Source organism: Lissotriton vulgaris, chromosome 10 (assembly GCF_964263255.1).
Source record: "Lissotriton vulgaris chromosome 10, aLisVul1.2, whole genome shotgun sequence".
In the NCBI taxonomy this organism is placed as follows: Eukaryota; Metazoa; Chordata; class Amphibia; order Caudata; family Salamandridae; genus Lissotriton; species Lissotriton vulgaris.
This window is the reverse complement of record NC_141698.1, coordinates 547,603,208-547,616,267: the sequence shown is the minus strand read 5'-3', so window position 1 is coordinate 547,616,267 and position 13,060 is coordinate 547,603,208. Positions and strand designations below refer to the sequence as shown.

The 13,060-nt window shown below is 45.1% G+C and overlaps 1 protein-coding gene across 1 annotated transcript in view; it reads right to left on the bottom strand.

Annotated features, from left to right (window-relative positions):
• Positions 1-13,060, bottom strand: part of TRAP1 (TNF receptor associated protein 1) — a 283,860-nt gene that overhangs the window by 123,061 nt on the left and 147,739 nt on the right. Inside the window, exons 8-10 of the mRNA XM_086941396.1 lie at positions 9,008-9,081; positions 8,581-8,736; positions 8,098-8,218 (exon numbers count right to left, since the gene is read on the bottom strand). Coding sequence (XP_086797522.1) covers positions 8,098-8,218; positions 8,581-8,736; positions 9,008-9,081 — 351 coding nt within the window. The remainder of the gene's footprint in view (positions 1-8,097; positions 8,219-8,580; positions 8,737-9,007; positions 9,082-13,060) is intronic.

The window sequence follows — 13,060 nt, the reverse complement described above, 5'->3', positions numbered from 1 at the left end:
ATTATAGCATTTCATCCCTCACATTGTTGTTGTTCTATTACGATTTACTATTTGTAGCACCAACGATCTGTGAATTCCCAATGGTTCCCATCTTTTGCAGCTGTGGAATAGTGTTAGTGACCAAACAGAAGGGGATGTGGTCAGGTGGCAATGTTGTTTTTTTTTTTAAACCAGCAGTACCCAGTTTGAATCAAAGTTTCCCAACTTTATTGTATACACCATGACATATCACTTTACAAACCTGTGCCTATGTTACTTTATGTTCTACAAACTTTACAGGAACTTGGATTGCAATGAATTGTAAGGTGATATGAAGCTCATAACTCACCTACTTACAAGTTTGGTTTTCGGTCTCTCGCACAGTGATTCTAAGATCTTATCAATTTCAGCTTTAAAACAGCCTTAACATACAAGATTGCAGGATCATACCTATATCGGTATTTTGAACACCTGTAACGCACAGATTATTACCTCATATATTGGGGTTCCTCACTAGTGTCACTTTTACCTGTATTTTGAACATTTGTAAATGCACAGATTGCTACTTCATACTTTTTGGGGTGACAACCAATGTCACCTTCGATTTTTGAGTTTTGACTCACGTAAATTGTTGTATCTGGATCCTTTCTCTATATTCTATCAATATTATACTTGCACTTGTTTTCTGCAATACCCTGCACATTTCCGTAACCTACTCCCTTTCCTACCTCTCTCTCCTGTTATGCACAAACTGCTACCTCCCACTTAATATACACCTAATGTAACCTACTCCTATTCCTACTTGCTCTCTCCTGTTAGGCACAGACCACTACCTCATACTTAATATACTTTTAATGTATCCTGCACTATTGCACAGCTACACAACCTGCATCCATTTTCACTCTTCTCTCTAAGGCACAGACTACTATCCCATATATCTCTGGTTGTACACGTAACTTGATACGTGCATCTGTACCCTTTCCCAGGATTTTACTTCACTTTGGTACTTTGTATTGCTTATATACTTGCTCTACTTTGTAATTTCGTATGTATTTGCTATACTTTAATATCGTATGTATTTGCTATATTGCACGCTCGCTTATCCTGGTTATGCTGATTGATCACTAGTGCCACTCGTGTACTCTATAACTTACTGCATGTATATGTTTCTCTGCACATTCTTACATTTGGGCTATGCTGAGTGATCTCTAGTACTACTCTTGCACTGTGTAACCTACTGTATGTATTTGTTTCTACTGCACATGTATACCACTATACTGCATTCCCCCATTCCCTCCTAAACCATCATCGCAACATGGACCCTATCGGCAATCACACATATAAAATCAACTATCCACCATCACTCACCAAAAAAGCCTCTAAACGCTTTAAACACAACTTCCTTAGGTCACACCCTGAAACACCCTTTGCTGACACCTACTTCTCACCGGTCAATGGATCCCTGAACACCGATATCATATTCCATACCGCACGCAGAGCTCAATGGAAAAAATCGTTCCTCACCCTACTCACTGTCTCTTCCACCAGGAAATCCGCTCACAGCCTAACTCTCTCCATCACACCATCCCAACTCTTTCCAGGCAGAGCCACCATCACCATTTACAATAACGGGATTGTCCTAGCTCAATCCACAGACAGGAACCTGGAACTGCTAGACAACCTGTTCCCCATCCTCAAAGAGCACCTCTCCCATTCGAGGTCCAACACTCACATCCCCTCCAGTCCCACCATTCATGACCTCACAGCCACATACTCCTTAATCAGGGACACACCTACCACCCATGATCGCCCATCTCCCACCCACAACCCCTCTATCCCAGTTCAGCACCTAGCAATTGTAACACACGCCTCAAACTCAGACACAGATCGCGCCCTCCCAGACTCCACTCACCCCCCCACCTCCCTTACCAACCCCCAGACCCCCACACATACCATCAACACTCCTCTCACACCTACAGCGGGCATCATTACTCCTCTCACCCCTAACAGCACAGCTCTCACACACAACGCACCTAACATAGTCCAGCACCAGAACAACACGCACTGCGACAAATCCCCCCTTCTTCCCCCCCATTCTCAGTCCCCACTACCCTCTAACCAATCACGCAAAGCACACCTCCTCTCTTAATTTGACTCCCCCTCCCCACAACAGGATCATACCCTATCACATTTCCCCTCCTACTCTCAGCCCCATTACCCTTCCTGCTCCTCCACCACGACTATCAGTCTCCCAGCAGACACCCTGACCCCCTCGCCTACCACCAATGCCCTCACTCATACCGCCAACCTCCTCCCTACCTCATCCACACCCCTCCCGCCCGAAACATCTCTCCTCCCTAACACCTTCCCGGACACCAACACAACGCATACCTCCTCGAACAACAGCCCACGCTCCCACCTGCACACGAATTCCCTGGTCAGCCATTCACCTCTGACTGCAGCCCCCACCTCCACCACCTACCCCACGATGGACATCATCATGGCCACCCTCACCCAGATCAAAGAAGACATACACAACATCAAGGAACTACTCGCCACCCACTCCATACACCCAGCACCCACCTCCCCTCCCAACTTGTCCCCTATCCCCCCAGCTAACTCCCTCACTCATCACGCCCCAAACTGGGCGTCAATCACTGCCCATAGGCGCAGCAATTGCCCTCGTCCCCCTCGCCGTCCCTACAACCCCCCCTCACACAACTACACCTCCCCGCCCAACGGGTCCCACACTCTTCCAGCTAACTCTCTCACTCAACTTTCCCCCAACCTGACCTCACTCCCAGCTCGCAATCGTAACAACCGCCCTCGTCGCACCCACAACTATACTTCTGACCGCGACACTCTAACTCTTCTCCGCTCCTACGACCCAGCCCCACAAAATAACATAACCACCCCACACCTCAACATTCCCACGATACACTCAAATCCTCTTAGACCCCCCCACACTAAACAGCAGACTCTCCATCCCCAATAACCTTAGAAAAATCCCTCTTTCTCTAGAACCATCCACCACCCTCAACACACCTCGTCTCAAATGCACTCTCCTCAACTGTAGATCGGCCTCGAAACACTCTGCCGCTATTGCTGATCTCCTCTTATCAACGGACCTTGACCTAATCATCCTGACCGAAACATGGCTAACTGAATCCTCGACACCTATAATGGACATTCTGGTTCCTCCCAATTACCACATTATCAGGCTAGACAGAGCAGGCAAATTAGGTGGTGGAATCGCATGCATCTACAGGAACAACCTCTCTGTTCAGAAAGTCAATTCTACCTCCATACCATCCCCAACAACCTGGGAATACATCTGCCTTGACATTATCAGTGAGGGCAAACCGATATGTTCTCTTCACAGCATCTACCACCCACCCAGGGAAAACTTCACCTTTTCCCAACAAATCATGGATCTGATCTCAACCAATTCCGGACGGCAGCTCACCCAAATATACCTTGGTGACTTCAACCTCCACTGGAACGATGGCAAGGACGCGGTGGTAAATAGTCTTAAAAACTTCCTCGATGCCCTCAACCTAGGGCGGGCCTGATTGGGTCCCCGGAATGTCTGAGATGTGGGGCGGAGGTGGGTACGTTGCTCCACACGGTGTGGTCGTGCTCCAAACTAGTTGGCTTCTGGAGGGGTGTGTGGGGCTGTCTGTCGGAAGTGCTGGGCTGGACCCTTCCCCGTACCCACCGCCTGGGTCTGTTGCACATCCTGGAAGGGGTTGGTGGTAATATTTATAAGCGACACCTACTCCTCCTGGGGCTGGTAGTAGCCAAAAGAGACATGGCCCGAGCATGGAAGGACGTGAGGCCCCCCCCTGACTGCATGGAAGGCAGGTATGGACTTTTGTATGGGTCTGGAGAGGCCAATCTTTGAGGCACGAGGATGCCCTCGTAAACATTTCAAAATATGGAAGAGTTGAGCAGACTACAGAGGTTTGACACTGGACCCCCCGGCGGAACCCGAGGAGGACCTGTAGCCCTGTATGATCCAGCGAAACCCATTCCCACACACATACTTGACACGCCAAGAGCTTTCGTCAACACGGTTCACACACACATGCATGGGGTTAGGGCGGGTTCGAGGGAGGGCTCAGGGAGTTGGGTGGGTAGCTAATTGAAAAGATGAAGGTGGGATTGCTATTTCCTTGTATCCTTGATTCCATTGGTTCCTTGCTTCGACGCTCAGAGTTATAGTGTAATTGTAACTAAAATGCCTGGTGGTATCGTCCAGACTGTGGGATGCCACTTTAATTCATATGCTCATCTTTCTCAATAAACTTGTTGTGAAAAAAAAAACTTCCTCGATGCCCTCAACCTCACCCAAATATGCAACAGCCCGACCCACGAGAAAGGATCTATCCTCGACCTGGTCATCTCCAAAGAGGAATCTATCCAACTCGACTCCATCCAACCCTGTGACTGGTCAGATCATCATACTGTCACATTCTTTATCAATGAAAAAGTTAAAGTTAACCCGGCTCAAGTATCCAAGCCTAAAGTCTGGAAAAGAGACATGAAAAGACTCAACCCAGGCTCTTTGCCCCCTAACAGGTGCAATGTCTTACTGCCAACGACAGGCGATACGGACGTTCAAACACTGACTGACCATTATCTCAACGCTATGACCTCTATAATTAATGAGGCTGCACCTTTGCAGCTAAAAAGAGCCTCTACAAAAATTTCCAATCCATGGTACGACGGGAGACTCAATGAAGATAGACGAGACATGCGAATGGCAGAGCGTACCTGGAGATCAGCTCCCTCGGCAATGCACCTAAAAGATCTGAAGAGAAAGAGAAATGACTACTTCAGGAAAATAAAACGCTCAAAAGCAGACTTCTTCAGCCTCCAGCTCGACCAAGCAAAAAAACGTCCGAGAAAACTGTTTGAGCTAATCAGATCACAATCCAAGGATCAACCCCAACCACTCATCACTGCGCGTGAGGCACCAACCTGTGAAGACTTCGCTGCTTTCTTTTCTCAAAAAAACGAAAACAAAGAGCGAGCTCCTCATTGACGCAAGCCTCTACTCCAAACCACAGTGCCTAGCAGCCACTGAACCTAAAAACAATGCCACATGGTCAACCTTTGGCACATACTCAGAAGAAGAAATTGGCAAACTGCTCAGCACCCTGAAACCATCCAATCACCTCACGGACCCCCTCCCTGCTGCAGCAGTAAAAGACTTCACCCCCGTGCTTATCCCTCTCTGGACTAAAATTATCAACAGCTCTCTCCAACAAGGAAGCATACCTGACTCACTAAAAGTTGGTCAGGTCACACCTCTCCTAAAGAAACCTACAGCCGACCCTTCTGATCTCAACAATTACCGTCCCATTACCAATATTCCCACTCTCGCCAAACTGCTGGAAAAATGCGCACAACTACAATTGACTAAACACATTGAGCAATTCGAGCTCCTCAACCCGCACCAGTCAGGCTTCCGAGCAGGGCACAGTACAGAAACGGCTATGACTCACATAATTGACGACGCGCTTCAAATGCTAGACCAAAACGACACCTGCCTCCTCATCCTCCTTGATCTCTCCTCGGCATTTGATACTGTTAAACATGAGAATCTACTAGAGCTTCTAAACACTAGAATGGGCTTATCTGGAACTGTTCTCAAGTGGTTCACCTCCTTTCTTCACAACAGGGCGCAGAAATTCAAGAGCAACAACCTGATGTCCTCGCCAATACCCGTAACACTAGGTGTCCCCCAAGGATCCTCTCTTTCCCCAACGCTGTTCAACCTAGTCATGGAACCGCTCACTACCTTGCTACAAGCATCCAATGTACACTTTCACATGTACGCAGATGACACCCAACTTTACCTCAAATTATAGTCCCCCAAGGACATCTTGCTCCTGAACTCAACGATCAGAAGCACCCAATCCTGGCTGGCCGATAATCATCTCAAACTCAATGCCCTGAAAACAGAGTTCCTTCTGATCTCACCTCCAGCGAAGGTCTCCACCACTCAAATTTGGCTTAAAGACCTAACTGCACTCAATATCCAACCCACCATCGTGGACTCAGCAAAATCCCTAGGCATAACACTTGACACCAATCTGAACATGCAGCAACATATCAGCAAGGCAACAAAGGGAGCAAACTTCCAGATCAACACTCTGAGGAAACTTAAACCTTACCTCCCAGCCAAAGACTTCCAAACCGCAGTACTAGCACTAGTCATCCCTCGAATTGAATACGGCAGCATCGCCCTCTGCGGACTCCCCCTAACTACAACCGCACCCCTAAGAGCTTCTCTAAACACTGCAGCGAGACTCATCACTGGGTCAAAAAAACACTCCCATATTACCCCTGACTTGAAAGCCCTGAACTGGATGCCATTTGAAGCTAGAATACATCTGAAAATCGCCTGCATGACACACAAGGCGGTACATCTAAACTCACCCGGATACCTCGCTCAGAAACTGACAATCTCTGGAGGAGCTAGAAACACCAGAGGCACAAACAATCTGCTGCTGAAACCTCGAAGATTCCGGAAGGAAAAAACATATAAGCGCTCCTTCTCGGGAATGGCGCCTAGGATCTGGAATTCTCTCCCGGCCGAAACCAGGCTTATCTCTTCCACCACACTCTTTAAAAATGAAGTAAAAGCTATCCTCATGGCTAAATACACCTGAACGACTATCTTGATCACTGTTAGTACTCTGCACCGATCTATACTACATGTTTGACCCTTTTGATTATTTGTATTAACTGTTTATTACTCACAGGTTTGGCTCTGTAACCGCATATTTGTACTACTCTGTACTCATGTTGGGCTTAGTTGCCACCAATTTGTACTTATTGACCTATTGTTTTATCTCTTTAACCATGCTCTCACATGTACTTCTCTTTGTAAAGCGCTCTGATATCTGCAAGGATCTTGTCCGCGCTATATAAAACTTTCAAAATAAATAAATAAATAAGACGCTGCCAATAGCCTGAATCTTCTATTTAAATGACATAGAATGTGGTGAAACAAAGGTCTACACAACCATTTGAATTCACTTCTTTCTGCCTAGCCGCTTTCTGGTACAGCTCTATAAACCAGAGGACCCTCATGAAAACCTTAACCCCTTTGATGCTTGTGACAAGGTCAACTCGTCATGGGTTTTACCTGCGCTGTGCTTATGACGAGTTGACCTTGTCACAAACAATGGGATTTTAAAAATTGCAGCACACAGCGGGAATGTGCAGCAGCTTTGATGTGGTTAAAAGGCTGAGAGTTATGTGACAGGCTGTAGCACAAATGAGAGGGTTGTGAAGGGGCATGATGGACATGATTCACAGGCCAAACGTCTACAGATACTTACTATACGCCCTAGTTTGCATTTTACACATTTTTAATAACATAATTATAATTTTCCATCTGTGAATCTTCGAAGTATCTGTTCGCTCAAATGCATTTCAATGGAAAATTTAAATAGAAGCATTAATAAAACTTTAAAAGGTTGAGAGCAATGCCGAAGGCATCGACACGAGTGAGGAGTCTAAGAACGGGAGACATTGGCTTTTTCCTGCGCTTGTTCAGAAATGTATTGTGTAAGGTCTGAAGGTAGAGTTGTCTAAACAGACAATGCAAATGGCTAGCAAAAAAACCCCCAAAAAACGCATACCTTTTCATGCCCACTGCCTCTCCTCAGCTACGGTCCCTCCTCACGGCCGCCTTCCCCTCAGCTTCAGTCTCGGAAGCATACAGGCTCCCCTAGGCCGATCACAATGCTGCAAAGCAGTATTGTGATTGGTCTAAGCGCCGTGGTTTGGCGCTCCTCAATCAGTGGGAGCCTGTACATATTCCCCACCAGGCTGTGTATTACAGCCTTGTCGAGAACCTGCAAAATGAGCATGACCATTTGGCCAGCCCAAGGTAGCCACCCAAATCATCATGCGCACTGAAAGCGTGCCCACAACTCCTACCCCTGTGACCCTAGTCCCACTCCACAACGTAGCCCTTTAGTGAAAAATAAAATGATAATAACGAGGTCACTAATCTATTTTTCCTACCCTGTGACCAGTGGAGCGATGCTCCTCTGACTTAGTGGAGGAGCTGCCCCTGATCTATTCCTTACAACTTACCACGTAGAAACCTGAGCCACTTTGGCAAGATGTCTGTGGCCTTGGTCTGAATCAGGACTTTGCGACTGTAAAGAGCAACGCTGGATCCCAACTCCCGACTGACATCAAACATAGATGGTTTCTATGAAACGGAGAATGAAGTGAGTCAAGTACAGACCTCAATTATGAAGAAGCATTAGAATAAAACACTTTATGATGGGTAAACCCTTAATTTTAAATGCAGATCACCATAATATGTTATAAGCCAAGTAATTTGCACAAAGCTAGTTAAAAAGAAAATGAGGGGCTTTTTTTGTTATAGTAAGGTGCTGTCAAGAACTTCCCAAAAAGCAGAAACAAAAATCAGCCACAGAAAGACATTTTGTAAACAAAACACAATATACACCAATGGAAAGTGATATATATATATATATATATACACACACAGAGATACAGATTCTCCTATGGAGAGAACTGGGAGCATAGAGACAGAGCAGGCCTCACCATTTCTGGGACGTAAAATATGCTGCGGATGTTGAGAGGTGCATCAGTCTTGTAATGCAGGGTGTAACGTGGCTTGTCATAGGCCTGGGCGATAAAACGATAGAACTCCTCATGCTGCCACTCACCAATGTCTTTACTGTCCATCATCCAGAGTGCCTACAATGGCAAAGGGTGAAAATCACTGTATTGAATGAGTATTGAATCCAATAACACTTTCAAAATAATAATTGACAGCTCTGGCTCTTTTGTCACATACCCTTTAGCTCAGCTTTGCAATCTCACACATTTAAAACCCTTTTTCTGGAATTTTGTAAATTTGTTATACCAACAGAATAATGGCCATACACAAGCTTTCAATTCCCCTTTCAAGAAAATCATGATTAACAAACCACCCTGTATTATAAAGTTCTGTGGACTTGTTTCTCACCTGCAAAGTGTTTATGCGACGACCATTTAGGTAGACGGGAAAACTGATGAAATTGCTGTACTTTGTTACCACATCTGACAAAAAAGGTAAGTAAAATTTAGTTAACATTCGTCTATTAACCAATGAATTATTCACATTCGAGCTCGCCATGATTTTGCAAAACTTGTGTTTTTTTAAAACCGATAAAGAGTGCCAATTCAGTGGGCTGTGTAGGTAGGCAGTGCACCCAAAATGTCCTTTTTTTCTTTTACATGCTCAGAAGGGCCTAGCTAGTAGAATGCACCTGCTTCTCTTTTTCAACTGTCAGGATATGTTTGCTGCTGTATGTAGAAGTAATTCTCCTCCCACTTTGTTGAGCAAGCAGATCTTGCATGACCATATTAGGCATTTTGCATGCTTACATTAGCCAGGACTGCCCCTTGGTCTTATGCGGACTATGTAACCCTAAGCAGATATAAGGCTCCAGTTTTCTGTGCTCCTTAGACTGTCTCATTCATTTGCTAAGGCTTCTGTGTGACGTAGTCGCCCTCATTTGAGGTTATTAAAGATGTTACTTTTATATTACAGCTTCTGTGCCAATTTCTTCTTTGTTGGTTTAACCCCTTGCGTGCGGGGCGTATTCCCCGCCTGCGCTGACTCCGCCTTGCGCGGGCAGAGTCATGACGGAACGGTTCCGTCATCAGCACAGCTCAACCGACGCTGATGACGGAACCGTTCTGTCATCAGCATGCAAGGGGTTAAAAGGACCAAGTATCAGTGAGACCCCTGAGAAGGTTTCTATTTTGTTCAGGAGGCTTACACTCAGCAGAACTATGAATCCACGCGGAACTAAAATGTTCTTGACATCATTCAGCTTTTTTCTGTAAATATCTTTCCATTATTTCTACACATGCTTTAGTTTTCAATATTTAATATATGAATATTTAATTTAGGCTGCAATGAAATGTACTTGTGTGATTTATGGGGTTTTACCCCGAAATAAACTCAATTGATCATAAAGTAAACATTCCCCTTTCCAGGTACTCACTTTAAGACTCATTCCATAATGGTTGTACATGGCACAAGTCTTTTCACAACACCTCGTAATCCATTTTAAGCAACAGCCTTTAAAGAATAGGACTTAATTTCCTTGGTTTTGGAAATAACATCCTTTAGAAGATATTTCTTATTGGTGAAATACATTGATCTGTTGTATCAAAGACAGACCGTTAATCATTTATGATCATACATGATAAATAATATCTTAGCTGCCTAACTCTGACCTCTGCAGTCGAATTTGTTTCCAAACGACCAGAAGGTGGCGGGGTCTCTGGGGACGCAGAGAAATAAGGCTCGAGCTCAAACTGTATAGCATGATACATAGCTGGTATTTTCTAAAGCCAGCCTAGGATTAGTGGAACATGGTGCTCTGTTCTCCAACAGTCGGATCCAATTCTTGTTGCCTGCTGCCTAAGGGCTGTGCCTGTTTGATTCATCTAATCAGGGAGCTCCCCTGTTTAATTCTTGAGCCTAAACTATGTGCAAAATGATGTAAATATTTGATCTGAATAGTCTGTGCTAGACAATGCCGTTTTAAGGTCAAAGTAGGTTCGATCTGCTTAACCTGATGGTTTTTTTTTCTTTTTTAAAGAAGACAACCTTAGAACTGAAAAAACCTGACACATTGTCTCTGTCTTTTAATCATTTCAGGGGCTAAAAAAATAAAATCAGTCAGCAAAAAGTGCTTGTAGGAACCTGGTTCTTTATATAGTGGTCCAAAACTAGGTACACTATGTAAAGAGTCTGGGCAACTGTTAATGGCGTACAGAGGGAAAATGATAACACTAAATTGTCTCTTTTGCGATAGTGTGGGTGAGCAGTTTAGGCTGATCAGAGGGTAGTGCTAAGCATTTGTGGTAATCACAGAGGTAATAAATGAGACATACACTCAAGAACAAATCCAAGACCATTTTAGAAAAATAAATCGTATTTTTATATACCTTTTAATACCAAGAACTTCGTAATCGAATACGTACTTTATTAAGTTTCGATTTTTACAGGCAAGTAAAATGTTCACTTAAATACATCTTTACGCAGCAGTGTTTCCCTATGGGAAAAAAGGCATACTGTTATTTACGGTCGGTTTTTGAGGGTCTCCTTTGGGACTTAGAGTTGTAGGGGCCAAGGTCCAAAGTACCACCAGCAGTTAGTCGGTACTGCAGAGGGGCTGGTCGGGCTGGTAGGTTTCCGCACTATGCCAGTGGAAAGGAGGGCCACCTAGAAACAGGCTGCAGAGGGGGACTTTGGATTAAGTCCAGGAGCTCTCAACCGGGGTGCTCGGATCACAAGGGTCCTGGGAGCAAGGGGGCACAGCCGGTTCGTTGATACCCGGGTTGAGGCGCTTGTGCAGATTGGATCGGTCAGCTGGGTTCTGTGCATCCTTGGTTCTTGTAGTTGTTGGTCTTGCTGGTTGAAGGTGCAGTAATCAACTCTGAAAGTGGGTCTCTGCGGTGTGGACATCCCTCAACGGCTGCTTGAGTCCCGACTGGACTTAAACAGGTCCTGGTTGCTGTAACGGGTCTGGTACAGTGGCGGCTGGTGAAGTTTGAGAATGGTGGGGCTAGACTCACCCTTCGGGGATTGGAGCATGTAGGGAGGCCTCTCGCGTGGTGCGGCATGGTATTTTCGGGGAGGCCCGTCACCATTTTCTGTGCAAGTCTAATTTTTAAAAATCTGATAAAATTATGCATTTTCTGTGCACCACAGTTACAGCGGTCTTCTAGTGCCCACACAATACCATGGTTTAATGGTTTTGGTGGCATTAGGCCCCATGACATTCATAGCTAAAATGCATTCACCATAAGCAAGTGGACTACCTGTACCATAAAATCTGCTCATTAGTGGCTGATTTAGACAAAGTAAAACTAGAAATAAGGGATAATTCAGGGCTTACACAACCTAAATTATGTGATCTTAGGCAAACATTTTATGTCACCAAAGCTCTTTTCCTCATTTTCGGGTATAAAAGCACACTAAATCAAATATGTATGTTCAGAATGCTAGTTGTACCAAAGCCATTACGGCTGACTTAAGGTCGAGTTCTGCTGCCTCTTTATAAAAACTACACAGAAATGCACAAATAAGTAAAAACCAAAGGCTAAACATAAAGAAAGCCTAATAGACACTCAATTACTGTCTGAATTGTAAGATGAATCCAGAAAATGTGAATAAATCAGTGCTTCCTTCCTTAACCGGTGTGATCTTAGGCACATGTTCACCTTCAGAAAACAAAAAAACATGATCACAAACGTATGAAAGCCCTTTCAAATATGTGCATTCTGAAAGCTAGCTATACAAAAATCATCATGAGTGGATATGAAAGTACTTTAAAATAGGTGCGTGGCCGTGAAGGCCAGTATTACATAAATCATTACCGTCAATCAAAGCACTTTCAAATGGGTGCGTGAATGTCAGTTGTGTAAACAGACCATTAGCACTGCCTTCGAGGTGAGTTCTAACAGTCGCATTATAAAAGCTACAGTGAAATGCATAAAGAGGAAAAACTAAAGCACACAAACAATTGCTAATCTAAAGTTTTCAGGGACAGACGGAGCCGTAAAATCTAAACCTCTCACCTCGTGGTCCACTGGGTTGGGGGCTGCAGGGCACCATCTGGAGTCTCCAGACACCCTCCCGAGTCACACACAATTTTATTGCGCATTAGCACCACCTTAGCTAATGCTGCCGCGAGTCTCCCCCTAGCAGCCAGAGAGTATTGCTGTGCAGTGTCATACATGTGTTTTATACCACCACTAATCATGGCCCTTACAAAATGCAGTGCGGTATCAGAGTCTGTGCAGTGTCTTCAAAAATAACAAACTGCGCAGACTCGAGTTTTTGACTTCTCGCCGGCCTGCTGCCTTTTCCCTGCCCTCGCCCAACTCGTCACAGGGTGGGACCAACCCTGTGACGAGTTGGGAAAGGGTGGGGGTGACTGTGCTCTCAATTCCCTGAGTGACATGAAGCCCTAGCACTGCGGGGCTTCAATCTAAAACGCCCGGGGGAAATTTTACT